This window comes from Tiliqua scincoides, chromosome 9, assembly GCF_035046505.1.
Source record: "Tiliqua scincoides isolate rTilSci1 chromosome 9, rTilSci1.hap2, whole genome shotgun sequence".
In the NCBI taxonomy this organism is placed as follows: Eukaryota; Metazoa; Chordata; class Lepidosauria; order Squamata; family Scincidae; genus Tiliqua; species Tiliqua scincoides.
In genome coordinates, this window is record NC_089829.1 from 44,546,900 (window position 1) to 44,573,711 (window position 26,812).

Here is a 26,812-nt window from a genome sequence, read left to right on the forward strand (position 1 = left end):
TTAAGCAGTCTTGGTTTGTGTTTATTGAAGCCATTAATTAGACATGTCCTCATTTTTGCCAGTACTAGAAAGCAAGATTCCACATGGACTGCACCTGGTTAAAGCCATACAACTGGACTAAGGGCTTGGTGTTGGATACATCTGCGGTCCTCGTTGGAAGTTAAAAACATCAATAAACTTAGTAATATAGGAGAGTGAACTTTCATTTACAGCATGGATATGGTTAAGTTCAGTCACTTTCAATGTAGTTAAATTAAATAAAATACAAGTTCTGTTCCGTTTAAACAAGTTTTTAAATGCCGAGAAAAGTGCAAACTTAAAAAAACACAAATAAAGAAAATCAAGCAGCAAAACCGTAGCATTTTGATGGAGGGCCAATCCTTTATATCTGCCTTCTCTTCAAGTGGAATAGATTATTACTCGAGTTTAAACATGAACAGCAGATGCAATCACTATACTGTATATAAATATAGCCATGTAATAATTTTAACAGTCTACCATACAAGTGTATCCTGAAAATAAACTGTATTTTTTAAAAAAAATGTAAAAGGCTGTTTTGCAAATTTGGCCTTTGGTTCCAATGCTCGAGAACACCAGGGAAAAAAAAGGAAAGAAAAAAAACAACTGTGCAGCTTTCCAAAGTTCCTAGACTTTGGCAACCGACAAACATGACACTTACAGCTTTTCTTCCTCTGAGAAACTAGGAGCATTCACTTGCAAAGAGGAAATGGCTGGGGCTGGGAGAGAGGAAAGGGAAGATTCAAACTTCTGCTTGGATCCAAGTGGTATATTGTTGGGTTTTGCTCATTTGCAGCAGAGCTAACATTCATTTTATAAAAATGAAAAAAACACATACAAACAAAAAAACCTTGTACACAATATTGGTACACAAAGCAAGTAGCTGCATGAATGACAAAAACATTAATAAAATAGGCAGTTGTGTAATGAGGTCTGCACTGGAACCGCATACCATCGTGAAACACTTGCTCATCCAACATACATATTTCGCTTCCAAGATTTCGTTCTCTGAAAACCAAAAGGGCTCCTCCACCCAGCCAAGATCAGCTCTGGACTGGCCAGCTCAACACAAGGCTGACTCCATGCCATCTGCATTCAGCAAAACGTGGCAAGGTGACGGTGGTCACAGAGAGGCAACTTCCCCTCAGCTAGCGTGAAGTTAACCGTCTCCAAGTGCCAACTTGCTCCATGTTTATACATGGCACAAAATCTGCAGCTGCCCCACAGTGCACCAAAGCCCCACGCCTAAAAGGGCAGGGTGGAAGTTGCATCTGCTGGGTGGCTACAAGGCAATGGGGTTTTATTAAATCATGTATTTGGCAAACCATATGCCAAATTCCAACAGGCAGGGATAAAAACCCCACACACTAGGTCTTCCAGCCACAACTTCGCAGTTTTAACATTGAGGCAACTGTAGATGTAACTGAGGTTCTCAAACTTATAAAAATGTAAAAATAAAGATGGAGGGAAGACATAACTGGCACATGTAAACATGCTTTTGTGTTAACGCAAGTAAATACTCTTAGCTTTCTAGATAGTGTTGGACAGACTTAAAAAACACAGAGAGACAGCCTGTTTACGCAATGTGGGGTTTGCAGTTACATCCAGTACTGTGTTAGTGGTCAATTCATTCTGTATATTTCACAATATATATAAATATTAGGGGTGTTCTATTAGGAAACAAGATTTAGCTTAACACTCAAATCCATATCAAAAAAAGTAAACTCTTCATAATTCATATGGTGTGTTTTTTTCCCTTCTGTGTGCTGAAAGTTTGGTTCCATAAGATAAGGTAGTGTTTCTCTGTCAAATATACCATACAGAACTCAAAAAGTGCCATTTCAATAACTGTGGGAGTCTTTCATAGAACCGTAGTTCCAAGTGGCCATGAGTACTAGCTCATGTAGCAATGAAGGACAACCGTAAGTTTTTTTCCACACTGAAAAAAAAAACTATACCAAAGGGAGCGGGGAGAGAAAAATACATGTACTGAAGTCATTACGTTCTACATTTATCAATGTAAACCTCTACACAACTTTGCAGCTGATGGTCATTTGAAACTCAGTTCTAGGAAGTCTACCAGAAAACCATCACAACTTTTTAAAACCTTAAGGCAGGATTCAGTTTTTTAGCTCTGCAGTTAAATCTGAACTACTCAAAAGAAGAAAAAGAATGGATTAATATTCTCTAAAACGTTTCATATGGGAAAGTGATATGTCATCCATTGCTCTGATGAGTCTAGGTGGTTTGTATTTCAGGAAAAAAGACACAGGCAGAAGCTATCAGAAAACAGGATTCAAAATTAACACACGACTGTCAAAGAATTACCAAGTTTTAAAAATTAAGTCAAACAGAGTCTGTTTGTACTACAGTGCACAAGAGGTTCAAGCACCTTCTAAAAGACACAAATCTCACTGTGCCAGGCACTTGGTCTACGCAAGTTTCTCCCTGTGTCAGCTAGGACAAAAAGGGCACCCACCACATAGTATTCAACTCCTTGTTAAAACTAAAAAAAAAGCAATTAACAAGAAAAATTCCCATGATGCTCAGTATTTTAAGCTTTGAGCACTCTAATTTTGTAAAGGCTTTTGTTTTTTAAACAATGATTATCTGATTTATGTTCAACACAGGGTTTATTAACACTGCTTTGTCTCCAGTCTGTCCAACGTGCTTTTCACTTCTACAGAGTTGGATCTCGCATCTCCCCCATTTAATGCAGCATTTTTACACACTTTTCATCTAACCAACACTCCGCTATACCAGATTCTCTCCCAAGTACAGGTATGCTTTGAGTGGCCAACTCCAGTAAACTTGGAAAAGGGATTTCATTTCTTCTTAGTGCCAGCAGCCGCTAGTGGTTTTTCCAACAGGAATTCCGCATTTCACTTCTCTGTGTTCCTCCTAAGAACTGCAGCTGCACCTCTCTCACCACCCAAAACAAGATAATTGCCCTATTTAAACTCTAAAATGGTTATCTTAAAACAGAGGAATTTTTATATGCAAAATTTCCTGAATGTGCACTTGATACCGGGACAAGCCAATGAAGGTTAAGTTTCCTTTTCCCCCTGCCCCGAGAAAACTTATAGCATCTGCGACAGCAGAGAGCTCCTGGTCTTATCAATGTACATAGTTATTTGGTCATTTACATATGCATGTTTTAAGCATTATCAAGCTTCGTTCTCTGTCGGAGAAGAGTTGGCTGTCACCATTGAGTCTGGCTTGCGAGTCATTCTATCCAGTTCTTCTTGAACATTCGTCAAAACGGGTTTTTGCCCTAAAAAGACACAGAGATGGGTTGCACTTTTAGTACATGATGCTGTCGCTTCACATATCAAACTTGATGAAAACACACAACCTCAGAAAGATAGAGCATATCCTGTAAGAGGGTGTCGTGGGGTGGGGTGGGGGAGAAAGGGGAGGAAGTAAGTAAGTAAGTAAAATAAGAAGGAAGGAAGGATTGGCCAGCTCAGACTTCTAACAGTTTACAGCATCTTGTGGAGAGATTAGAAAGGAGACTGTGTGCGCAACAGAAAGTGCACATTAAAGGAAAAAGGACAATTCCTTTTTCAACTATTCAGAAATGCCCCCTCCTCAATAGAGAGCAAAAGACACTTGTTTTGGACTCTGGAACCCAGAGTTCCGGGCTCTGTAGCATAACATAGCAAAACATGAGGAAGGTTTCAGGAGACTGGTAAAGAAAAATATTCCACCCTCACTTCCCCACCTCTCTCCAAGTCCTAAACAGCACTGCAAGACTTCTGTCCCAGGACTGCTGGAGCCCTGTTGGAAGGATTCCTATTAGGGCATTGGGATTACAGGCTTGTCTTGCTTCCTTCCTCCCTCTCAGATGCAGCCAGGTAAGAATAGCTGCTAAAGACGACAATTCTGGAAGGAAGGCGTCAAATTGGCAATTGGTTTCCTCAGATGGGTCAAACATTCACAGCTTTTGAATGGCTGAACAGAACTAAGGCTGCAAAAGCTTCTGAGTGAACTGAGTGGGCAGGAAGTCTGGTCTTAGGGTTAAGTGTTGTCTTGCCCGAAAAATTGCCTACTCCTTCAAGTGGGAGTAACCCTGGCCATTCTTTGGAAGAGAGACCAACACCGCAGATAAACCATTCTGAGAGAATGGAGCCATGTGGAGTAGCCATCACTGCTGATCTCTGGGCCGTGAGGCGGAAGTATGTGGAGGTCAGCTGCCAAGAATGAACAGCTGGCTGATTTGTGGCTGCTCTTGTTGGAAGCTCAGAAGGCATGTTTCAGCAAAAAGAACGATGACCACATCATGAGGAAAGACATCTGGAAATGAGGAGTTCCTCACAGAAAGTTAATTGCAAAAACTCCATTTGTTTAAAAAATGGAGTCTGGCGATAGCCTACCTATGCAAATTGCCTTGGGTCTGTAAGACTCTCACTTGTTGTGAGAGTCAGTGAGAAAGGCGGTACAGAAATCCTGTATAACAACATGACCAGTGGTCACACTTTCAAAAATTCCTAGCATCACACTAAGGCATGGAACACAGAGCGAAGCAATGCAGACAATGAGGTGACACTATGCAGATGGGCTGGCTCAGTGACAGAAAAGCTCAAGCATTTCACAGTCTGGCATTAGCCAACCACCCACTGACCAAGCAAAGTAACAAGACAACATTTTACATTCACTCCTTTTCAGTACCTGACTTTTTGGTTGTACTCTGTACTCCTCCTGAACCAGGACTCCCAGGAGAGCCCGTCTTTTTACTCAAGAGGCTGTTGAAAAAGCTGGCCAGCACACCTTCACTTGCAGCATTATCTAAGAGGGAAAGAAATGAGACAATCGTGCTTAATGCCACAGTACAATTGTGACAAACAGGTGAGACCTTGGTTCCACTGAGGTTTGATTCTGGAACTCCCCACAGATACCAAAAGCCGTCCTGAATAAAAGCAGTCAAAACAAAACACAAGCCAGGTAGTCAATTACAACTGCTATTTTGCAGCTCTCTCTGAGAAAAGTGACTCCCTCCCTTTGCCCTGGCTCATGGCTGGTGATTAATCACTCCCACTATTCAGTGACCCAGGGAGAGGGGAGGGGGTGCCTTTTCTCGGGGCAAGCTGCAAAACAGCAGTTCTGACTCCTTAGAAAAACAGTTTTTAGAATGGCGATTGAAAAGGGACTTTTTTATTCCCCCCCCCCCTTCTCCAGGCATTGGCAGGGTCCTTATCTGCAGAGGCCATCTGTTCTGAGTCTAACCCATGGATAAAACAATCAGTGTATAACAACAACAACAACAACAACAACAGTATTTATATACCGCTTTTCAACAAAAAGTTCACAAAGCGGTTTACAGAGAAAATCAAATATCTAATGGCTCCCTGTCCCAAAAGGGCTCACAATCTAAAAAGATGCAACACCAGCAGATAGCCACTATAAAAGACACTGCTGGGGTGAGGTGGGCCAGTTGCTCTCCCCCTGCTAAATAAAAGAGGAGCACCCACTTGAAAAAGTGCCTCTTAACCAGTTAGCAGGGGTATAAAAAGGTTGGACCTGTATTAGAAGCTCTCTACCACATTCAACATACTGATTTTGCAAAATATACCCAGCCTGAAATCCAAAAAGTGAATCCTGACTAAGCACCATCAGAATCAATGGGACTTGAGTTGCTCACAATTAACTTGTCTCATCGATTTCAATAGTGCTTAGTCAGGATCAATTTTCTTGGGACAGAAGCCAAAACAACAAAATTAAATGAGAAGGGGAAAAAAATCAAACAAGGTCAAGAACAGACTATCTGATCAATATACTGCCCCATCACTGTTCATTGCAACAGATCTGTATGCAAAATATGAGGTATTCATTCATTTTTTCCTATTAATAGAATAACTAGCCTTTTTTTGCTTTTATTTTCCTCCTTGCGGGATTCAAATTTGGTGTGAATTTATCCATGATTATTAAGTCCTAAACCTCCCATATCCAAACCAGTCACATGTGAAGACAGTTCCGAGTTTTTTCCATTCTTATGCTATAATTAAATGAGCCATAGCCAATGTCTCTTATGGAAACAGATATTGCCTGTATCATGGGTAACTCTCAGGCACATTTAAGTCATATGTTTACAAAATATTGCAACACTTACTTTTAATAGTTGGATCAGGTTTCTTAACAGATGCTATTGGGGAGGCACTGGGGACTGTGGCAGGACCCGGCCTGCCCTGGGGTCTTGGTGATCCGGAAGGCCCTCGTGCAGGAGATTCCTGTGCAACAAAATGCAAAAATGCAATTTGCAGTCAAGAACAAGGGGATCCAATTGTTGACTGCACAACAAATTTGACTCGTTCTGAGTTATCCATTCCATTCCCAAGATTAAATACAAGCATGGAAATCTGTCACTTTCTTCTTCTTGACCAAATAAGGCAAAACCCCCACTTATGCAAATCTACATGCATAAAAAACTTCACATGGAGTTTGGTGAAAATACAGGCATCCCCTCATATCCACAGGTTTCATATTTACAGCTTCACTTGTCTGCAGTTCTCAAATCCCCCCCCCACTGCGCCATTCCACTCATGACTCACTTCATTTGCAAATACTATGCAAAGAGGGGCATTTGCTTCCTTTCACTTTGGAATAGGAAGTAGACAATCTAGACTCATAGCTACTAGAGGAACATTACAGGAGATGACAGTTGGAAAAATCTGTTTATTTGGTCCTCAATTTTAGGGTTTCCACAAATTATCTGAGTGGCTTTCCTGTGTTTTCAAGAACCTGTTCCCTTCCGACTTCTTTACTGCCTTCAGTTCCCTTTAACACCCCCCTGGGGGCCATCCCCCTTTACTCAGCCCTCTGCAATGTATTCAGTCCCTTGTGCTACCTGTAATGGGAATGGTACCGCTTTGCTACCTCTATGCTACATCTAGCTACCACTTTGATAGCTCTGAAGTTTATTTGTAGAAACTACCCATTAGGATATGGCATCAGTTAGTACAGCAATCTGAAGAGTTCACTTCAAGCACTGATTTCTGAGAGCATCACACATGGGGATTTGTAAATACAATTCACTGGTCAAATCACTGCTTGACATACTGGGCAAGCATGTCCAATTTCTTACGATGCTTCAGAAAGGACATCCGCAAGAGGCATGCCACATTCCAAACATAAGGAAAGGGCTCATTAGTTTCAGTCATTTCAGATCCTAGAACTGTGACTTATATTTTCTGATAGTAATGCCTTCCTTGCAAAAACATACTCACAGAAGCTCTTGTGGGAGTGGCTGGCTGCTTGGAAAGGATAGACTGAAAGAGAAAAACAGTCTGTGAATGCACTTGAAAAGTTTCAAAAACTGAATTATGCATAGTAAAGTTGTTCTGTTTCCGATGTTGCTAACCTTTTGATTTGCCATTCGATTTAAAAAGTTATTAAACAATACCACTAGAGGGCAATAAGAGAAAGGGGGTCACCTTGACCAGCAATGGGTGATTCCCACTTCTCAAATTAGCTAAGAATGAGGAGTACTGTGACATATGCTAGCACGTGACACCTGCTTGTTGATACAGTGACACAAGGCATGGGAGGTGATGGGGAAGACACATCTGTCTTGTTTGAGAAGCTGAGCTCTTCTCTAGCTTGGACTTTAATCCAAAACAGAGAACTAACCATTAAACTTGAAATACTTGCTCAAATATAGGGCATATTCATATTTTAAGCCTAGGAATCACAGCACTCAATGACATCTGCCAATGATGGATTTGAGACCTGTTCTCTGATCAGCAGAGATCATACCTGTTAGTTTTGAGACAGAGTCTGACAATTAGCACTATGGTGCAATTCAGACATCACACCAAATCACGGTTTGTCCTAATCATAATTTAGAACCCCAACAGTGGTTTAAGCTTCCAACCGTACAGGCAAACCATGGTTCAGAGGGAGTTCTCCGCTTAGCACTCCAGTTGTGTCAATGCAAGGGTCTATGAAGGCAAAGCAACATTCATAACTATGGTCAGTCTATTCAGATTCTCAAGACAAACCATAGTTATGTTTCCTTAACCATGGCTTAGAATACTGTCTACACTATAACTCAAAGTCAGGGCTGCCACTGCTGAATATCTCTTGCAGTTTCATCAAAGAATTGGGTTGTCTGAGAAATAGTCATGATGCTTAATCTAATATAAAACTGATTTACATGTAGAGTAGACATATATAACTACTATAGTAGTATCATAAACAACTTCCTTATGGTCATGCACAGACAGAGGACAGTTATCAAGGTCCAGTTTTTGTGTCCTACCAGCCATACATTAATTGCAATCTAGCACCCAAGACTTGGAAGTAACATGAAAGTGCATACAAAAAGGTGCAAAACACAGTTGCTTCATTTTCTTACCTGTTGCTTCATAAGAAACACCTGTTCATCTTCTGCTGCAAGCTCTTTATCATGAACTAACTGTTAAGGAACAAGAGGGAGGACGTATTTTATTCAAATTGAAACTATTTCTGAATTATCAGGTTCAGGGAGATACGGGGGGGGGAAGCTATATGGAATGCCTCTCTCTTCATTAATCCTCCTTCAGTGTCCTAAAAGTTTGGGAGAATTACTATCTAGTACTTAAAATTAAATCTGTAATGCCCTTTGCAGTCTGGCACACTTTACTCAGCAAACAACCTAGAGAATTTGTTTGCAAATTACTGGGAGCACTTGGAGGGAAGAAATGAGAGCAGGGAAGTGAGAGGATCCCACAGCAGGCACAGCCAGAGAAATTCACCCCTTGACAGTCCAGTTTCAGCACTGTAATCACCAAAACAGCTACACTGACCACAAAAGTTGCAGAAAGACAGACTGCATGTGGGAGCTTTCAGCCCCATCAGCTCTTTCTGCCTCCATCCCCAATTGGTTGCTTTTAGAAGAGGATCTGGGGTGCCCTATTTTAACTATCACTGTTTGGAGTCATGCTCCAACCTTTAGATCCTTATGTGCACAGCAAAAGATTGCATATATTCTGTGGGCTTGCCTGTAAAAAAGAGGATGGATTTTAGAATCTCTGCCTCCCACCCAGAAAGGCTGAGACACATCACCCAAGACAGATGAGATCTTCTGGAATGCTTTATTAGCACTGTGCTGATTTCCAAGAGCTTGGGGGAGGGGGAACCGCTATAGGCAAAGACACAGCACTGTTGATTTGCCTGTGGCTTGGATCTTTTGCATCTGAGGCCAACTGCCGTGCTGAGAACACTGTACCTACCCCCTCTGCGACATACTATACCTTAAATAGTTTCTGGGTTATCTGTCTTGTTAGGTGACAAGAACTTTCCTGATCCCTTCCTGTATTGCAATTCTACAAGACATTTCTAATTATCAGGGATCATGAGCTTCATCTTCTCACTCTTGTTCTCTCTATGTATATAAAATATATATTTACTTAGGAAACACTCTTCGGCACTGGCAGAATGAAACACTCATTCTGGCATCAACAAGCCTAGATCAAGGCACACCCCAAAAGCACTTTAGTAAATCCAACTCCACAGATCAGTTTAGCAGCCTTGCAATACAGTTATTGCAAGCCAGTGTAATACAGTTAAGAGCAGCCCTGCATACAAAATACAAGTAACGTGTGCTTGTCTGCTGTACCTTTCTTACAGGTGGTTTTACAATGAAGTCTTCATATGCATCTTCTGGTTTCACTGTTGTGAAGTTTTCATGTAGAATTGCAATTTTCTTTTCGTTGTCCCAACCAGCAGGTCTAGAGAAAGAAATAAGAAACAGCAAAATCTAAGTTTCAGCTCTCATCTGAACTTTACTGGTAAGCTAAAATAACCAAGTTAGGTGTGTTGCTACCAGAGAGGAGAACTTCTCAGCAGTCGTTCTAACTCTTAGTATAGTTCCAACTACAGAATTTCATCCCAAGGCAGACTTGCCTAGCACTCTCATTACACAGGCCAACACACATTTTGCTTCCTTAAACGTTACACCAATTCCTGGGTATATTTGGGGTGCTGATTGCAAAAATGGCATCCGTTTTGCCTTATCAAGTCTAGTTTTGGAGACACAGCATAGCCTCTTTAGTGAATGGTTCAAGCAGCTTCCTCATGAGGCAGCTGCTTGAACCATTCACTAATGAGACTATATTTCCAAAACTAGACGTGATAGGGCAAAACAGATACCATTTTTGGAATCAGCACCCCAAATTCATATCAAACCACCACAAAGTTTGGGAAAACTTTTCTGACCCTCAATTTTGCAGGCCTGTGTTAGCACCCTTCAGGTGCCAGGCAAAGTCTGTCCTGTTTCTCAGGCAAATTAACATGTTGGGTTTGTCTGTTTGCTGCTGAATCTCTAACTGCAGCTTTATGGTGATCTTATGAAGACAGGTGTGTTTTCTAATTATATCGCCAGTTTATGTTTTATTATACAGTGGACCCTCAGTATCAGGAGGGGATCTGTTCCATGACCCCCCCCCCCCCGCAGATACCAACATCTGTAGGGGGGGCAGGGTCGTGGCACCACACAGATTTACTTGGGGGCTGAGCCGGGCCCTCTAGAGGTTGTGCAGCCTCCCAGCATCTTCAGAAGGCCTCCCGGATGCAACTGGAAGCCACTTCTGGTCCACGTCTGTGACTTCTGGTCATGTTCGGGAGGCCTTGAGGGCCTCTGAGCCGGGGCTCAACATCCACAGATGCTCAAATCCACTGATTAGGACGAACTACTGTACCAACATTTTAATGAGATGTAGTTAAGTCAACTTGAATGCCCAATATAACAGAAAGGGGTTCAGAAACACTGCTGCAGCATCCCCCAAGTAATGGGGACAGTGGTGAATGGAGACACTTGTCTCTTCCTAGCAGCAATAAGACCTCTGCTCTTTACAACCAGGTAGTTCAGCAAAGCAGCTAAGAAGATCATGTCCTAAAGCTACAATCCTGGGTGTTCATATCTGAAAATGAGGCTCATTAAAATCATTGAAATTTGTTACTGGGTCATACAATTAAGGACTGGGACAAAAATGCTGCCATTTTATTTTTGCTTGGACACAAGTGACTACAATCAAAGAGGTTTTGCAAGCCTGAGGTTCGCAAGAGGTATAAAACAAGAAAACATTTCAGTAGTACATCTTTGTTAGCACCTCAACTTACATGAAAACTGCATCCTTTTCTACCACTAAGGCAGGTGTGGCAAAGTGAAAGCCGTATGTTTTATGTACAATGTACTTATACAACAAGTCAAGGTTCTTTTCCTCCTTAACTGATGTATAAACCAAGGCGGCACCATCTATTCACTTATTTTAAGGAAAGCTACAATATTAATTTCAGCTGAAATTAATCTATTAAGTTTGAAGAAGTAAATCACTTTAAACAACCATTGTGATGGGATGTCACTGGGTCATTCTTTCAATTTAAATAGGTTAGTTTTGTCAAAGTCAATGGAAAGGAAAAGAAAAGAGGAAAAAGACAAACAGGAAGACAAGCACCACATGAGAAAAAAATTGAAAATCGTATAGTAAAAATCAAAAAGAAGGCAAGAAACACCAGTTCCTAAGCTATTCACAATATTTGCTAAATTATCAAAACCCATCCTACACTTATCTACTCAAAGGTCCTATGGAATTCAATAGGACTAATTCCTAGGAAAGAGTTCACAGGATTGCAGGCTAAGCTGCAAAAGTACATTAAAAATTAATGGATTATGAAGCACAAGGATATATCAGCCCTTCTTTCCTCATCCAATATGCATTAAGCTGATAATACCAGCTGCAGGAAAGTGATGGCAAGAGAGAATCTCTCTCTCCTGCTCGTGGGCATCCTAAAAGCAAGTGGGGGCCACTGTGGGAAATGGAATGCTGGACTGGATGGGCCTTTAATCTTGACCTATGAGGGTTTGTCTTGTGCTCCAGTGATGGGAAATGGGAGTAGACGTACGTTGACCTGAAAAGGTTTGCACAAGACAGAAACAGAGAGCAAATAACTGTCAAAGACCAATTTACAGACTGAAACCAACCACACACTAAGTTAAAGAAAAATATTATACAGTTATAATATCACAGAATACCCTGTTATTCCATTACACAAACTCAAGTGAAGAAAGGATACACTGTAAGCAGAATCTACGAATATGCGACTGAATGAAGTCAAAATGTTCTTCTCTGTAGTCATGTTCCTTCTCTAGGATGCTCACAGCGTCACACTGGAATAAAAACACATCAAGGGCACTGAAAGCTTGAAGTGCAAGATGTGTGCAGAACGTGCATGCGTTTACAGAAATCAGCCTTCAAAGTAAGCTTTGTTCAAGCCATTAGGAAAACACACTTCACAAGCCATCAACGACTGCAAATAACCAGAGATGGACAGCAACACATTCTTCTTAAAATGTCACAAAAGCAATTGGCTATTTGAACTTCACAGATATCACGTATTCCAAAGCCCATTTGCTTTGAAGCAAACTTGGAAGAATATTTAACTAGTATTCCATGCCTGAGAACATAACATCACTTGTTTCTGCTTCGCCACATTTCTACATTGGAAACAGAGATTGCTTTACTCTGAATTCAAGTTAGAAATGTTTTAGGATTATTTGAAAAGTTAGGATGACAAAAAAAAATAGGACAACTGGAAGGAAAAGAAATGGGAATGTGTTTTACATGCTTTCAGAATATGCAGGCAACCCCCGGTATTCACAGATTTGGCGTCTGTGGTTTCGGTTATCCACGGTTCCCGCCGATACTAGGGACCAACTTTAAAAATATCTTACGATGTATTCTGGGGTAAGCCTGGGCGAAGAGAAGAGCCTCTGTGCCACCTGGAAGAGGCTGCAGGGAGCTCAGACAGCCTGGAGACCTCAAAATGCAGTGGTTTCGCTGTGCAACAGTAGGAGAAGCTATTTGGGGCTTTTTTCTTTCTAAGCATTTTTAAAATGGGTTCCTGGTATTTGCACTATATGTAGGGGGTCCTAAATGGAAACCCCACAGATGGCAAACTATTGCAATGTATATATTAGGAGTGCAAGAAATACACAAGGGTACAACATGCCAGTGCTGATCAGGTAAAGAAACACATTTTTAAATTGCACATCTCCCCTTTAGGAAGCAGAGTAAAACCCAACTTTTACCAACAAAATATGAAGTTTTACCATTTGAAAAAGTTATTCTCTTATGGCAATGAAACAGCTCCCCCTCTGCCAAACCTAGAGAATACCTTCATGATTATACCAAACACACCGCAAACGTCTGGCCAGATTTGCCCATAAGGACTGAAGCTCACCTTAGTACAAACTACCATCACGGGGATTCCAAGGTTGTGAGTTAGCACATTGTCTCCAAGTGGTAAAGTAACATTTTCATCATCTTGGCCTGCTGGACCTCTTCTTTGTGGCGATCCCTGATAGCCTTCTTCAGGTTCCATGTACTCTTGAAAAGCCTTCACAACTATGGAAATTAATATTAAATAAAATGCTTTAAGCCACATGGAAATCCCAGGATAATTATATAATAAATCAGAATGGTACAGAATAAGAAATACAGAATTACTTAAAAATAAAATGCTGTAAGCACACTTGAAGCAATCTTCAATCAATGTATTGAAGGATAACTCTATTATGTTTTAGCGGAACAATTATCTTACTATATCTTAAGGGCTTTCTTGTCCTCCAACAACAACTACACCTCACCAAAAAATCAATGCTTCACACAAAAGTTTTCAACCAGTATTCAAGGACCAGTTTTGTACATCTTGGTCTGTGACTTGCAAGCTACTTTCAAGCTACAGGATTCCTACAGTTACAGAAGTCAATTAGACAGAACGCTAAACATGATCTCCTATTAAACATGAAAACGTCACATGAAGCAATTAGAAACCATCAGGACTAAGATGGGCATATGCTAGGATTCTCTGTGTTACAGCTGCTCTCCTTCCTCTTCCTCTCCATGATGCACAGGGAAACCAAGCCCAACAGAGAACTAAAACTAACAGGATGAGGAATGGCCACACTTCCTGGAGCAATGTTTACCCCTCCACTGCTGTTCAAAACTGAAAGCATGGCAGTACAGACAGCAGGAGGGGGAAGAGTGATACAGAACTGCACAACAGCAACAGAGTGTACACTGGAATATGGCAGAAACTTAACTCAAGAAAACCATACCTTCCCTGGGTTCATAGTAAGGCAGGAATGTAGGAAGAAATGCCAGGCAGAATCCAAAGGTTTCTGAAGAGTCAAAGGCAAGGCTGCCCTTGGACCGAACTCTTTATGCTTCACATAAACATCCCATATGACTGGAGATTTTCTGTACATTCGCAGCATTCCTGATAGGCAGCCATTTTCAACCACTGTGCTGTGGTACACTGGTGTGCCGTGAATGTCTTCAGGTGTGCCGCGGGAGTTTGGGGGGAGGCTCATTTACTAGTAGGGCCTTTGGGGAATTTGAACCCCCACCAACAGCATGCTGTGCCTTGTCAATTGTCAAGAAACTGATGGTGCGCCTTGACAATTTTAGTACCTTATCAGTGTGCTGTGAGATGAAAAAGGCTGAAAATCACTGCTCATAGGAGTGCCCTCTTCTCTCCCCCCCCCCCATGTGATGGGACAGTAAATGATTTTTACATTCAAAGTAGCAAAACTAAAGGTCTTGCCATGTCCAAGGAACTGGTAGTATAAAACACAGGGCACGCCCATTGTATTAGATACAGCACACAGTACTTCTGCAAACTTAGGAGACCTGCAATTTGGACACAGTACTGGCAGCCTTTAGTCATTGTATTTACACAGATTAGCCCAGCCTACTCCTGAAGGCTGTACAACACATGGTCATTAGTTCTCAGCTGATACAAGCAGCTGTCCACAGTAAGCAAATACAGCTTTAGCAGACTTTACAGCCTAAATGAATAAGATTCTGCACATGTCAGAAATCCACACCCAGAAAACCTGTTTTACCTGCACTATTTTAAAACACACTGCCCACTTCTGAACCAAATAAGACTTACCAGTACTCATGAGACTTCTGGGCTTCCTGCCCTCACAATATTTATCTACAAACCTACTCTGCGTTGTAACTGCCAACTGTCTTCTGTTCCTTCCTTGCTCTCTCTATCACTATCTCCTGCTTCTAGCTATCAATGCAACAGCCAAAAGTCAACCCTCCTGAAGGAAGAAGTCCAAGGAGCCCTGCATAGCAATAGTCTATCTTGAGATAGTGCCTGCACCCCTATAACTCCTTGCTCTTTTAACTGCATCAGCAGTCATGGAAACCTACTGAGAACCACTCTTCATTAACCCTTTTCTGCCCAGTACACAGGTGTACACATTTGATCCCTGTTGCGTATATGCAACACTAGACAGAAATGGCTTCAGATACCTAAATTGTCATACTCCTGAACTGTCCAACTCCTGTTCACATTTACAGAGAAGTTGGAGCATCTCTTACAGATGATTACAGCATGAAAAATCCAAAGTCTTCCCTTACAGTGACTTTTCCTCATACTATCACAGCCAAGAAGCTGTTTTATAGCAGGTTCAAGCACACCGACTGAGTAAGGCTCTGCTCTTCCACATGCTGCCAAGCGTTTATTTGGCAGCTCCATTTCAATAGAGTTACAAATGCTGCAGGCATTGCAGGGAAACGTCACAGCTACTCAGAAACAGCAAGTCACTTTGCTGAATTCCAGAAGTGGGCATTTATTTTCCCCACAACAGCCAGCGGCTCGTGGCTTAGCTCATGAGGCAAAAATGGAATGACGTCACCCCCAACACAAACATGCTTCTTTGTGGAAGAAAGGAACCCTTTAAGCCACTGAATTCAATACAGTCTCTTGGTTGGGTTGAGTCACACGGTATCACTTCGAATAGTTGTCAAATGAATTGCATAGAGTTTTATAACAAGCTGAGCACAAGGCTGACGTTGAAGGGCATGTGCAAAGTTGTGGGCAATCTGGGGCAGATTACACTTTAAAAAGTGCATGTCAAAAGAATTGGAACAGAAACTCTTAAAAATTGGTCCTTTAAACCTCAGTACTATGGAGGCACTACATTTTCAGAACAGTCTTAGCAACAGTGAACAGTTGTTCTTCAAGTTCCAGCAAGTAATTGTGTTCATCGCACACCACTGAGCAGTGAAAATGCAGGATATCATATCAGTTAACACAGGAACACATAATTAAATACTACCACCACTGCCCCCATCCTATTCATCTACTTAATATGTCATGCATTAATTCTAGACCAGGGGTGCCCAAACCCTGGCCCTGGGGCCACCTGTAGCCCTCGAGGCCTCTCAATGCAGCCCTCAGGGAATCCCCAGTCTTCAATGAGCCTCTGGCCCTCTAGAGATTTGCTGGAGCCCACACTGGCCTGACGCAACTGCTCTCAGCGTGAGGGTGACTGTTTGACTTCTTGCATGAGCTGCGGGGTGAGGGCTCCCTCCACTGCTTGCTGTTTCACATCTGTGATGCAGTAGTGGCAGCAAAGGAAAGGCCAGCCTTGCTTTGTGCAAGGCCTTTTATAGGCCTTGAGCTATTGCAAGACATTCATTCATAAGTTCATCTTTAATATATACATTTATGTAAACGTATGTAAATTTATTCAAATTTTAAATGTAAAATTAATTCTTTTTTTCCCTGGCCCCCCGATACAATGTCAGAGAGATGATGTGGCCCTCCTGCCAAAAACTTTGGACACCCCTGTTCTAGACAGATAGATTTATGTCAGCCCTGTTTAGTCCATTGAATCAGGATTTACAATATATTGTTAACTTCTTTGGGCGACACGCCCTAAGCATGCACTTCTTTCTGGAAGCTCACATGCCAAAGAATACCAAATGGTTAACAGCTTCTGACTCTTCTATCCCAAGCTCATAATGCCCTGAGCTACAACTACTGCTAATGTTGCAAGATTTCCCACAGTGACCATATTGCCGTATAACCATTTCTGGAACTCAGCAAAATAAGAACTGCCATAGAGCAGGAAAGGAGCCGCATTCTGTATTTCATCCTAACTGCTGTTGCAACTTCTTGGATCTCTGCAAAATTTAATTACTCCTCCATCATTACTCATATCTGAAAGTCTAAAAGTCACCTGGTCTTGATTTTATTTCCTTCCCTTTATGAAAGCCAACCACAGTTATGCCCACCTATGCAGGCATTCTCCTGAATGCAGGCATGCTGGTTCACAAAGGAGAGATCAGTTACTTGAATATGCTGCTATTAGCACCAAATGTGCTTGAAAATGCTGCTGTCACCTTCATTCAAGCCATCTGCAGAGTCACTGAAAACATAATGCCTCCTTTAGCACCAAATGTATAACTGAATAAGGTGGTCATTGCAAGGGCCATTCAATTCAAGGAAGTTTGCAACAATGCAATAGGTTCTGGAGAATGAGAAAACAAGTTGCCACGTGCTCTAAAATGTATTCTGTATGGACACTGTCAAAACTTTTAAACATGCATACATTAAACTGGAGCATGGTATATCTTACACTGTTAAAATCTCTCCTCCCCACCACTAGTCAGACACTAGGAATACCGATCACATTTCTTTTTGGTAAAGGGCTAAGGTACAATCATATATATTGATTTTAGACTTCATTGTTCAACCGAGACTTCGGAAAATAAAAAGGGCACTTTTCTGTACTATGGGTCAACAGTGCCCAGTTACCAAAGCCACCAATTACCAGCATAAAGAAAAAGGTGAAGCATTGTAAACTAGAGCATATTTGAACAGAAATGCTCAAAGTACAACAGAGCCAATTCCATCTCAGCATAGGTGACAGAACCCCTCGGAAATACTGAGAGAACTGGGCAGTACATTTGCAGCTGTCAGTATTTTAATACTGTTTTATTGCTCTGAATCACATTTTTGCTGTTAAATATTCTCCCTCGAGTTTTGCAACAAATTTTAATTGCTGTACACTACTGCTCTTCTACTACTTTGGGGAGCAAACACTGGCTGAAAAACAAAGCAATGATAAAAAATATCCCCAGACACCAAGCTTTCTTGCCAAAGATTCAAGAACCTCTGTGCAAAAATACGTATCTTGAAGATTTTTGCAAGTCATGCAGCAACTGACCCAGTTTCTTAAGAAAGACTTCAGTGTGTCTTGTTCCCAAAGGAAACCTCACAGGTGTTAACTTGCTTCTATAGTACCTCAAAGTGTCCATCTCCCCCCTCAAATCCAACTATAAGTGGGAAACCTGATTTTTAATAAGGAGTTAGGGTTCTCAAGATGCCAAATTCTGCACTAAATACGGGATTTCACACTACACTGGTTCACTAAATATAGAATACGCATCCCCAGCCACAACATACACATAACAGTTCTGCAGTGGTTCTCAAGCGTTTAGTGTTGGGACCCACTTTTTAGAATGACAATCTGTCAGGACCCACCGGAAGTGATGTCATGACCAGAAGTGACATCATCAAGCAGGAAAATTTTTAACAATCCTAGGCTGGAATCCTACCCACAATTAGCCAGGAGTGTCTATCATTGTTAAAAGTATATACACAGTAACCTGTTAAAAGTACAATCTGTAGCATTTCCCTAAATGCACATAGCAGTCTAATATATTAAAAATAAAATATTGAAATGAATGGGGACCCATCTGAAATGGGCTCGCGACCCACCTAGTGGGTCCCAACCCACAGTTTGAGAAACACTGCACTAGAGGCCTGCTCAAGTCTACAACAGAGCCATCAAATCACACAGAGAACAGCTGCATAGTCTCACTCTTCATTCAGAGAATATATATGGAAACAAAGCTGTTTAGTTAAATGGTCCTATGGCAGATTAGGTGTTATATCGTTGATTATATTCTTGATTATCTGTCCTGGGATCGGTGATCTTCAACCTTTTCATAAATGACCTGGAGACAGGGGTGAGCAGTGAGGTGGCAAAGTCTGCAGACAGCAAACTTTTCCAAGTGGTGAAAACCATAAGTGATTATGAAGAGCTCCAGAAGGATCTCTCCAAACTGACAGAATGGGCAGCAAAATGGCAGATGCGTTTCAATGTAAGCAAATGTAAAGTCATGCACATTGGGGCAAAAAATCAAAACTTCACATATAGGCTAATGGGTTCTGAGCTGTCTGTGACTGATCAGGAGAGAGATCTTAGGGTGGTGGTGGACAGCTCAATGAAAGTGTCGACCCAATGTGCGGTGGCAGTAAAGAAGGTCAATTCTATGCTTGGGATCATTAGAAAAGGTATTGAGAACAAAACAGCTAATATTATAATGCCGTTGTACAAATCAATGGTAAGGCCACACCTGGAGTGTTGTGTCCAGTTCTGGTCGCCACATCTCAAAAAGGATATAGTGGAAATGGAAAAGGTGCAAATGAGTGCAACTAAGATGATTGCTGGGCTGGGGCACCTTCCATATGAGGAAAGGCTACAGCGTTTGGGCCTCTTCAGCCTAGAAAAGAGACGCCTGAGGGGGAACATGACTGACACATACAAAATTATGCAGGGGAAGGATAAAGGGGATAGAGAGATGCTCTTTACACTCTCACATAACACCAGAACCAGGGGATATCCACTAAAACTGAGTGTTGGGAGGGTTAGGACAGACAAAAGAAAATATTTCTTTACTCAGCGTGTGGTTGGTCTGTGGAACTCCTTGCCACAGGATGTGGTGACGGCATCTGGCCTTTAAAAGGGGATTGGACAAGTTTCTGGAGGAAAAATCCATTACGGCTTACAAGCCATGATGTGTATGTGTAACCTCCTGATTTTAGAAATGGGCTATGTCAGATGCAAGGGAGGGAACCAGCAAGCAGGTCTCTTATTATTAGGTGTGCTCCCTGGGGCATTTGGTGGGCCGCTGTGAGATACAGGAAGCTGAACTAGATGGGCCTAAGGCCTGATTCGGTGGGGCTGTTCTTATGTTCTTATACAAAGACTTGTTTTTGACCTGCTCCCCAGAGGGGGCTTGTATCTTAATCTCTCCCTGACGCCATGCAAAACAACAAATTTTTATCTTAGGGAGGACTTTGCTAGAACCACTCTGTTTGGAAACAGAGAAGTTTAACACAAGATTTAAAACAAAACGTCCTAAATATACACTCTTGGTAAGTTACAGAAAGAAAAGCAAATTTCCATCTCCCACTGCTACTCACATTCTTGTTCCATGTCTCTCATTTCTTCAGGGGGGATTTTCAGTTTATCAATGTGTTCACGCAAGACACTTGCCCATTTTTGTAAAGATTCCATAATAGTCCACGGCCTAGACATATCTGCCACAAAGACTGCAACCGTCTCTGGCAAGGATTCTGCTGAAATAGCAAATTTTAAGAGCCCTTTGTGATACAAGTCCCCATCAAGAATCCAGACGTTGCAGCGGGTTTGATCTGAAAGAGAGGAAACAGCCTTCAGGTCAAGAGATCCTTTCTCACAGCTATGTAACCATCTTTCCAAAATTAAGCTGGTGTTCAGCGAACAAAGATAACAGGAGGGCAACTTATTACAAAATTGAGGGTAGCAGTGATCAACACTGCTCTCTCTCTCACCAATATTTAACACTGTATAGCAGTGAGAATGCAAAATACTGCACTTGTTATTACCTTGATACAACCCTTACAACAACCCTGTAAGTTAAGTACTATCACTCCCAAACCAGAACTAAGGCTGAGAGGGAGTGGATTATCTAAGATTTCCTAATAAGCTTGCATTGAAACCGTAAAAGTCCCAATACGCAGCTCAGTGTCTTCACTACCATGCTACACAAGTTCTCCCTCTCCCCATGCCAGGGAAGCTGTCATCGGCCCAAGAAATCAGTGCTTCCAAGGAAACACACATAGAATTAGCCTGTAAGGCGACACTAGCCAAAGCCAACTGTTTCTCTGGGAATTGACCTGTCTCCACATTTAAGAAAAAGGAAAGCAGCTTTGCAAACACATTACCATCTCTGTCTTCATCGTGGATATTTAGGTACAGGTATTCCAAGCCTCTTCCTTTCTTGCCATGCTCTGCTCCTTGAATTTTAGTCATTAGCGTTGTTTTGCCTGAACCATCATCACCTGCCAATAAATTTGCAGGGCAGAAAAGAAACCATCAAGCACCACGCCTCTTTATTTTTTTTTTTTTTACAGGCAATACCTTTGAGTCAATAATTTAAGAGAATCTACATTGATTTGAGGCAGCAGCAGTCCCATTATATGCATCTTTCTCAACACCATTTATTTCTCTCTCGTATAAATAAGCACAAAGTTTTCAACATCATAACAAATAATACTAAGCTACACAGTGAATAACTTCCATTTTACTCCACAAAAGGTCACATTTGCATTTTTTATATTTTGCATATATCTGATGGAACCCATAACAACCACCATAAACCTTATGTCAGCACATTAAGTTTTGGGGTCAATCAGCCTTAAAAAGAGACCAACTTGAGCCTAACGAATATATGAAGTGCTTCCAAATAGGTATTCCACCGAATTACTCTTCTCCGCCTATCTATTAAAGCTTGTATTACACACACACACACACACACACACACACACAAAGACCAACACTCTTCCACTATTATTCACTGGTACTTACCAAAGACAAGAATATTTTTGCCAGAAGGTAATTTAGACCTGGACCGGGTGGAAACTTCACTCAATATTGAGAACCTGCACGAAACATTATCTTATGAATTTTGATTGAAGAACAATGCAAATCAGGCAAAACTAAACAACTTAAAAGGTATCTTTCTGTATAGGAGAGACTTGTGAGCACCCTTGGTTAAGTATGTTTTGGTTTTTAAATCAGGTTTCTTAAACTCTAAATCACTGATTTAGAGTTTGATTACAAAAAGCATCTCTTTTGTAAGTAGGACTCAACCCATTGTTTCTAACTGAATATTATTTCTATTCCTACTGGATCTAGGAATTGGCAAGTCATCACATGTGCTTGGACACACCGTTCCGTATCTCAGTGGAATCACTCCTGACCCCATCTGAGTGGTCCATTTTACTCCCTGTAATTGAGCTCCAGAATGTATAAAGTTCTTAATTTTTGATTATATGACTTACTAATCAATCAAAAAAACTGTTTACTTTTGATCTCATGTAGACACACAGCTTTCCCATTAACTATCAGCCCTTCCTGTAAAGTCCTAGACATTTGCCAAGTAAGTGATCTTGCTCAGTGTCCCTGCATGCATACAGAGAGCCAAACAGAAATATTGTATATTTATTTCACAATCCAACCCTCAACCCTTCTCTAAGCAGATATAATTATGTTGCAGAAGAAGCATAAGGGCTGTACAATCAGATGTTTTGCATTATACTTCTATACATAAGAAAGGTATTATCTGGCAGTAAACAAAAATGTTTTAATAGTTATATCAATTAAAATGCACACTTCTTCAGAAGATTACAATACAGGAAACTTTATATCAATCTATGTGTATGAATGTTTAGAAGCATTAGCACAGTTAGAGCATTGCCACTGCATCTATGAAAACTGAACTCAGATGCTTCCACTGTGTACATTTTAAAAGGCAGCTTTTGCTTATGCAGCTCTGCCATGACATTCAATCGCAAAGAAGTTTTCAGAAACCTGACCACTCATGAAATCCTGTCACTGTGAGGAAAGCTGATGTTTCTGTGCAGGTGATCAAGTATTAGACTGATTGTTCAGCATAACTTTATTCAACTTGTACTGGTTTTTTTAAACCCATTAGATGTTTTGTCCAGCTAGGGGAGCAGCTTTGTTCAAAGCAAATTACTGGAAACTGAAAGAGATAAGATGATAATTCCTAGCATTGCAGCCTACCACTTTGGAGGGAAATCTCTGGTCTTGTTGCATTTTTAAAAAAATTAAAAATAAATATCCAAATCCATTCCAGAAGAGGATTTTTCACTTATTTTCAGTCTCGAAGGATGTGTCTGCTTTCTTCACTTGAAAACAAACACAGACAGACACTCACGGGAAACAGATGCTTAAGTCCCTAGCCATTTAAACCTCATTAGCCAGGTGTGTATGAGCCTTTGCTTTCCCCTCACTTCTACTTAGAACTGGATGCCTTTGCTCAGACTCTGGGTCCTGTGGGTCACAGAAATGGAGCTGGAAGAGCCATGCTTAGGCCACACTGCCACATCTGACCAACTATGGCTAGAAGGGCTGCTATTAAAATAGTCACCTGCTGAAGAACAGTCATCATCAGTCTAAACATGAAGCACCCATGACTCACAACAATGACTCAAGGTTCCATATGTCAAATCAATACGATTGGCAATAAGGCAGTGAATCCCACTGTTTGTATTTTACTGACCACTTACACCATCTCTCAGGAGTAAATTGATGGAGTTGCAAAGTCACAATCCACAACAGGAAGTTACCCTCAGAGATAATCAGGGGACATTGGTTTTAGATACTCCCCATTTGCAGGGGTTCACAGCATCTCCAATTCTTGAAAAAGACTTCAACACATCATAAAAGAACTATGCTGAGGGGCTACTTCCCCTGGGTTTACCACAAGCCACTTAGCAGCCAGTGCCAGCAGGAATACCAGAGAGAGGTTTTAACACCATGCCCTCCCCAAGCATCTCTCTTAACTGTTCCAGCAACACAGTTTAATTGTATAATTTAGGGTAAGCAGTCTTCTAGATCAGTGGTTCCCAAACTGTAGATCTTTAGCCCATCAGTGGGTCATGACCCAATTTTTGGTGGCTCACAAAACTGACAGGGTAGATTAGGTTATGTGCATCATGGATTAAATAATCTGCTACTTGGAGGGAGCACTGCCGTCTAATCACCAATTTAGCCAAGAGGTCTGAATGGCTGGTAAAGTAAAGCTTTTTTAAGGTGGGTCCTGATTCTAAAAAGTTTGAGAACCAACGTTCTATCAAAAGGCAGAGTATAAATCTTTATAAACTACCATTATGCTACTTCATTATTTACAAACTATAGCAGTAATAAACCTACTTCCCCAAACATTATGTACACAGTGAGGCCTAACAGAGCAGAACGGTAGTGCTGAGCACCAACCCAGGCAGAACAGATATTCCAGTGATGCAGTCACTGCAATTTGATCTTTAAGTTCTGTCCCACAATGCAAGGGCCACTGTACTAGAGAACATGCAAAAAAGGAGTTTCATCTGCTTCTGCAAATACACTTGTTTCAGCAACATCCCTTACAAGGGGGTGCAAAAGGCACCTCCACAGTACAACAGTAATTTTCTGAAGATGCAATTCCTTTTGAGTCCAGAGAGAGACCAATGATAGATTTCAAATATCTCTGGGTCAAGCTAGAAACATCCCTTGAGGCAGAAGGTTCTGCTCAGAAAGAAACCTGGTTGGAAATGCCAGCGCTGCCTATCATTCAGTTATGCCAGGAAGGAGTTTGGCAGGCCAGGGAAAAAAAATACTTACAATGAACATATGCACACAGTCCATTATGAAATTCCACTTATCCAACTTAGGCACAATTAATGCCAGAAACATAAGGTACCCAGAACAGCATTAGATGTTTCTATTGCTCTCAGGCTGGTTATACTGGTCTCTTCTCTAGTCACCTATATGGTGTTTTGGAGTCCTGTCATTTTTCTCATTAGTTTGCAACAACCATGGCTGTGGGACAGCCCAAAGATAAGGCTGACAGCACCACCTTTTGAAAAGGAGAGGCCCTGCAGATGCAAGGAGGATTCCCTACTTCCTAATCTTGGGGCACAAAAGGAGAAAGAGAAAAGGCTCTAGCTGCATAGTGCTTCACTAGGATAAAAAAGGAGAAGGGAACAAGGAGAGGAGGAAGAGGTGCTCTTTCATGCATACAGCAGGCTGCATTTCCTCATACAAGGTACCTGCAACTATTTATCTGCAAACAGCATGTGTGCTGGGAGGGGTGCACAGAGAGTGGGATGATGAGTCCATCCCTGACACCCTGTGACTGAACGCTGCACTCTGAAGAGACTGGCTGGATCAGGCCAAAGGCCAACCTGGTCCAGCTTCCTGTATGTCACAGTGGTCCACTGCATGCCTCAGGGAGCACAAGAGACCTGCATCATGGTGCCTTCCCTTGCATCAGGCATTCTGAGGAAGTCTACTTCTAAAACTAGGAGGTTCACATACTGATTCTGAACTTTAGGAAACACAGGTTATGCCTCATGTGACAGAACAGGTAAAGATGTCTTCTATAAGAAGAGTCCTGCTGGAACAGGCCAAAGGCCCATCTAGTCCAGCTTCCTACAGTGGCCCACAAGATGCCTCAGGGAGCACACAACAAGAGATCTGCATCCTGGTGCCCTTCCTTGCATCTCGCATTCTGAGGTAGCCTATTTCTAAAACCAGGAGGTTGCACATACTCATCATGGCTTGTCACCTGTGATGGACTTTTCCTCCATAAATCTGTCCGATCCTCTTTTAAAGGCATCCAGGCCAGATGCCATCACCACATCCTGTGGCAAGAAGTTCCACAAACTCACTACACGCTGCGTAAAGAAATAGTTTCTTTCATCTGACCTAGCTCCCTGGTTCTGGTGTTGTGTAAGAGGGAAAAGAGCATCTCCCTACCCACTTTATCCATCCCAAGGCATCCAGGCCAGATGCCATAACCACATTCTGTGGCAAGGAGTTCCAAAGACTAATTACACACTGGGTGGAAAGATATTATCCTAACTCTCCAAAACCTCAATTTTAGTGGCTGCCCACTAGTTCTGGTGTTGTGCGAGAGAGAAAACAGCATCTCTCTATCCACTGTATCCATCCCCTCCATAATCCATCCCCACATCCTGTGCCAAGGAGTTCCACAGAGTAGTTAAATGCCAGGAGGGAGAGATTTCCTTTCGTCTGTCCTAACTCTCTCAACATTCCAGTCTAGTGAATGTCTAGTTATAGTGTTCTGTAAGAGGAAGAAGTGTCTCTCTATCCACTGTATCCATCCCCTGCATAAACCATCCCCACATCCTGTGGCAAGGAGTTCCACAAACTAATTACATGCTGGGGGGGGGAAGAGCTATTTCATTTTGTCTGCCCTAACTCTCCCAACACTCAAGCCTAGTGAAGGCCTAGTTTTGGTGTTCTGGGAGAAGGAAAAGAGCGTCCCTCTACCCACCCCCTGCATAAGTGGTGCATGGAGCAGTGGGGTGTTTATTGATGGGTCTCCCCCCACTTGAAAAGCCCCATTTCGCCCTCTGGGGCACCCAGGCCGGACATCATCCCCACATCCTGTGGCAAGGAGTTCCACAGCACAGTGACGTGCTAGGTGAAGGAACATTCCGTCATGGCCCCCCCCCAGGTGCCTTCCAGCCTGAGGAGCGCCAAGCCCTGCAGGGAAGCCCTGCCCAGACCAGGGGAGGACTGGCCTGGCCCAGCCCAGCCCAGGAGCCCCAGTGCGGGGAGCAGAGGGGGGGCTGTGGCAAAGGCAGAGAAGCCCTGCCCAGGCCAGGGGAGGCCCAGCCCAAGCTCCCTGCCCAGGAGCCCCAGTGGGGGGGCGGAGGGGCTGTGGCCAGAGCCTCCCCCCCAGCCTGTGGCCAGCCCGCCCAGCCCCGCCGCCCTCACCAGAGGCTCTGGCCCTCCTCCTCCTCGCTGGGGAAGTCGGCGGCGGGCCCGTCCGGCCCCAGCAGCTTCTTCTCGGCCAGCACCGGCGCCATCTTGCCAACGGCAGCAGCGGAGCCACCACAAAGAGTGACCTCACCCGCCAGGCCCGCCGGCAGCCCCGCCCCCTCCCGGCGCGCCAGGACCCCGCCCGGCCGCCCGAGCGCCGCCTGGCCCCTTCCCGCAGTCGTCCCCGCGGTCCGGCCCCCGGTCACGTGCTCCGCCCCGCGGGGCAGCCCCGCTCCCCCCCTGCCAGGCCGCACCGGGCGGTGCTGCGGGAGAGCAACGCTCGGACCGGTCAGGCGCCGCTCTGGACACCTGCGGCGGCGCGCC

The 26,812-nt window shown here is 42.7% G+C and overlaps 1 protein-coding gene across 2 annotated transcripts; it reads right to left on the bottom strand.

Annotated features, from left to right (window-relative positions):
- On the bottom strand, positions 1–26,812 carry DYNC1LI2 (dynein cytoplasmic 1 light intermediate chain 2). Of its 2 annotated transcripts, none has more exons than XM_066637326.1 (13): positions 26,743–26,812; positions 21,500–21,573; positions 20,857–20,973; positions 20,074–20,304; positions 13,237–13,400; positions 12,070–12,163; positions 11,116–11,251; positions 9,614–9,725; positions 8,372–8,431; positions 7,242–7,283; positions 6,128–6,245; positions 4,690–4,806; positions 1–3,292 (listed from the first exon to the last, which is right to left on the bottom strand). In XM_066637326.1, the coding sequence occupies exons 3-13, from the start codon at positions 20,942–20,944 to the stop codon at positions 3,186–3,188; spliced, it is 1,269 nt and encodes a 422-aa protein (XP_066493423.1). In that variant the 5' UTR covers positions 20,945–20,973; positions 21,500–21,573; positions 26,743–26,812; the 3' UTR covers positions 1–3,185. The 2 variants fall into 2 exon arrangements, with proteins under 2 accessions (XP_066493423.1, XP_066493422.1); XM_066637325.1 differs by lacking the exon at positions 26,743–26,812 and adding an exon at positions 26,444–26,584.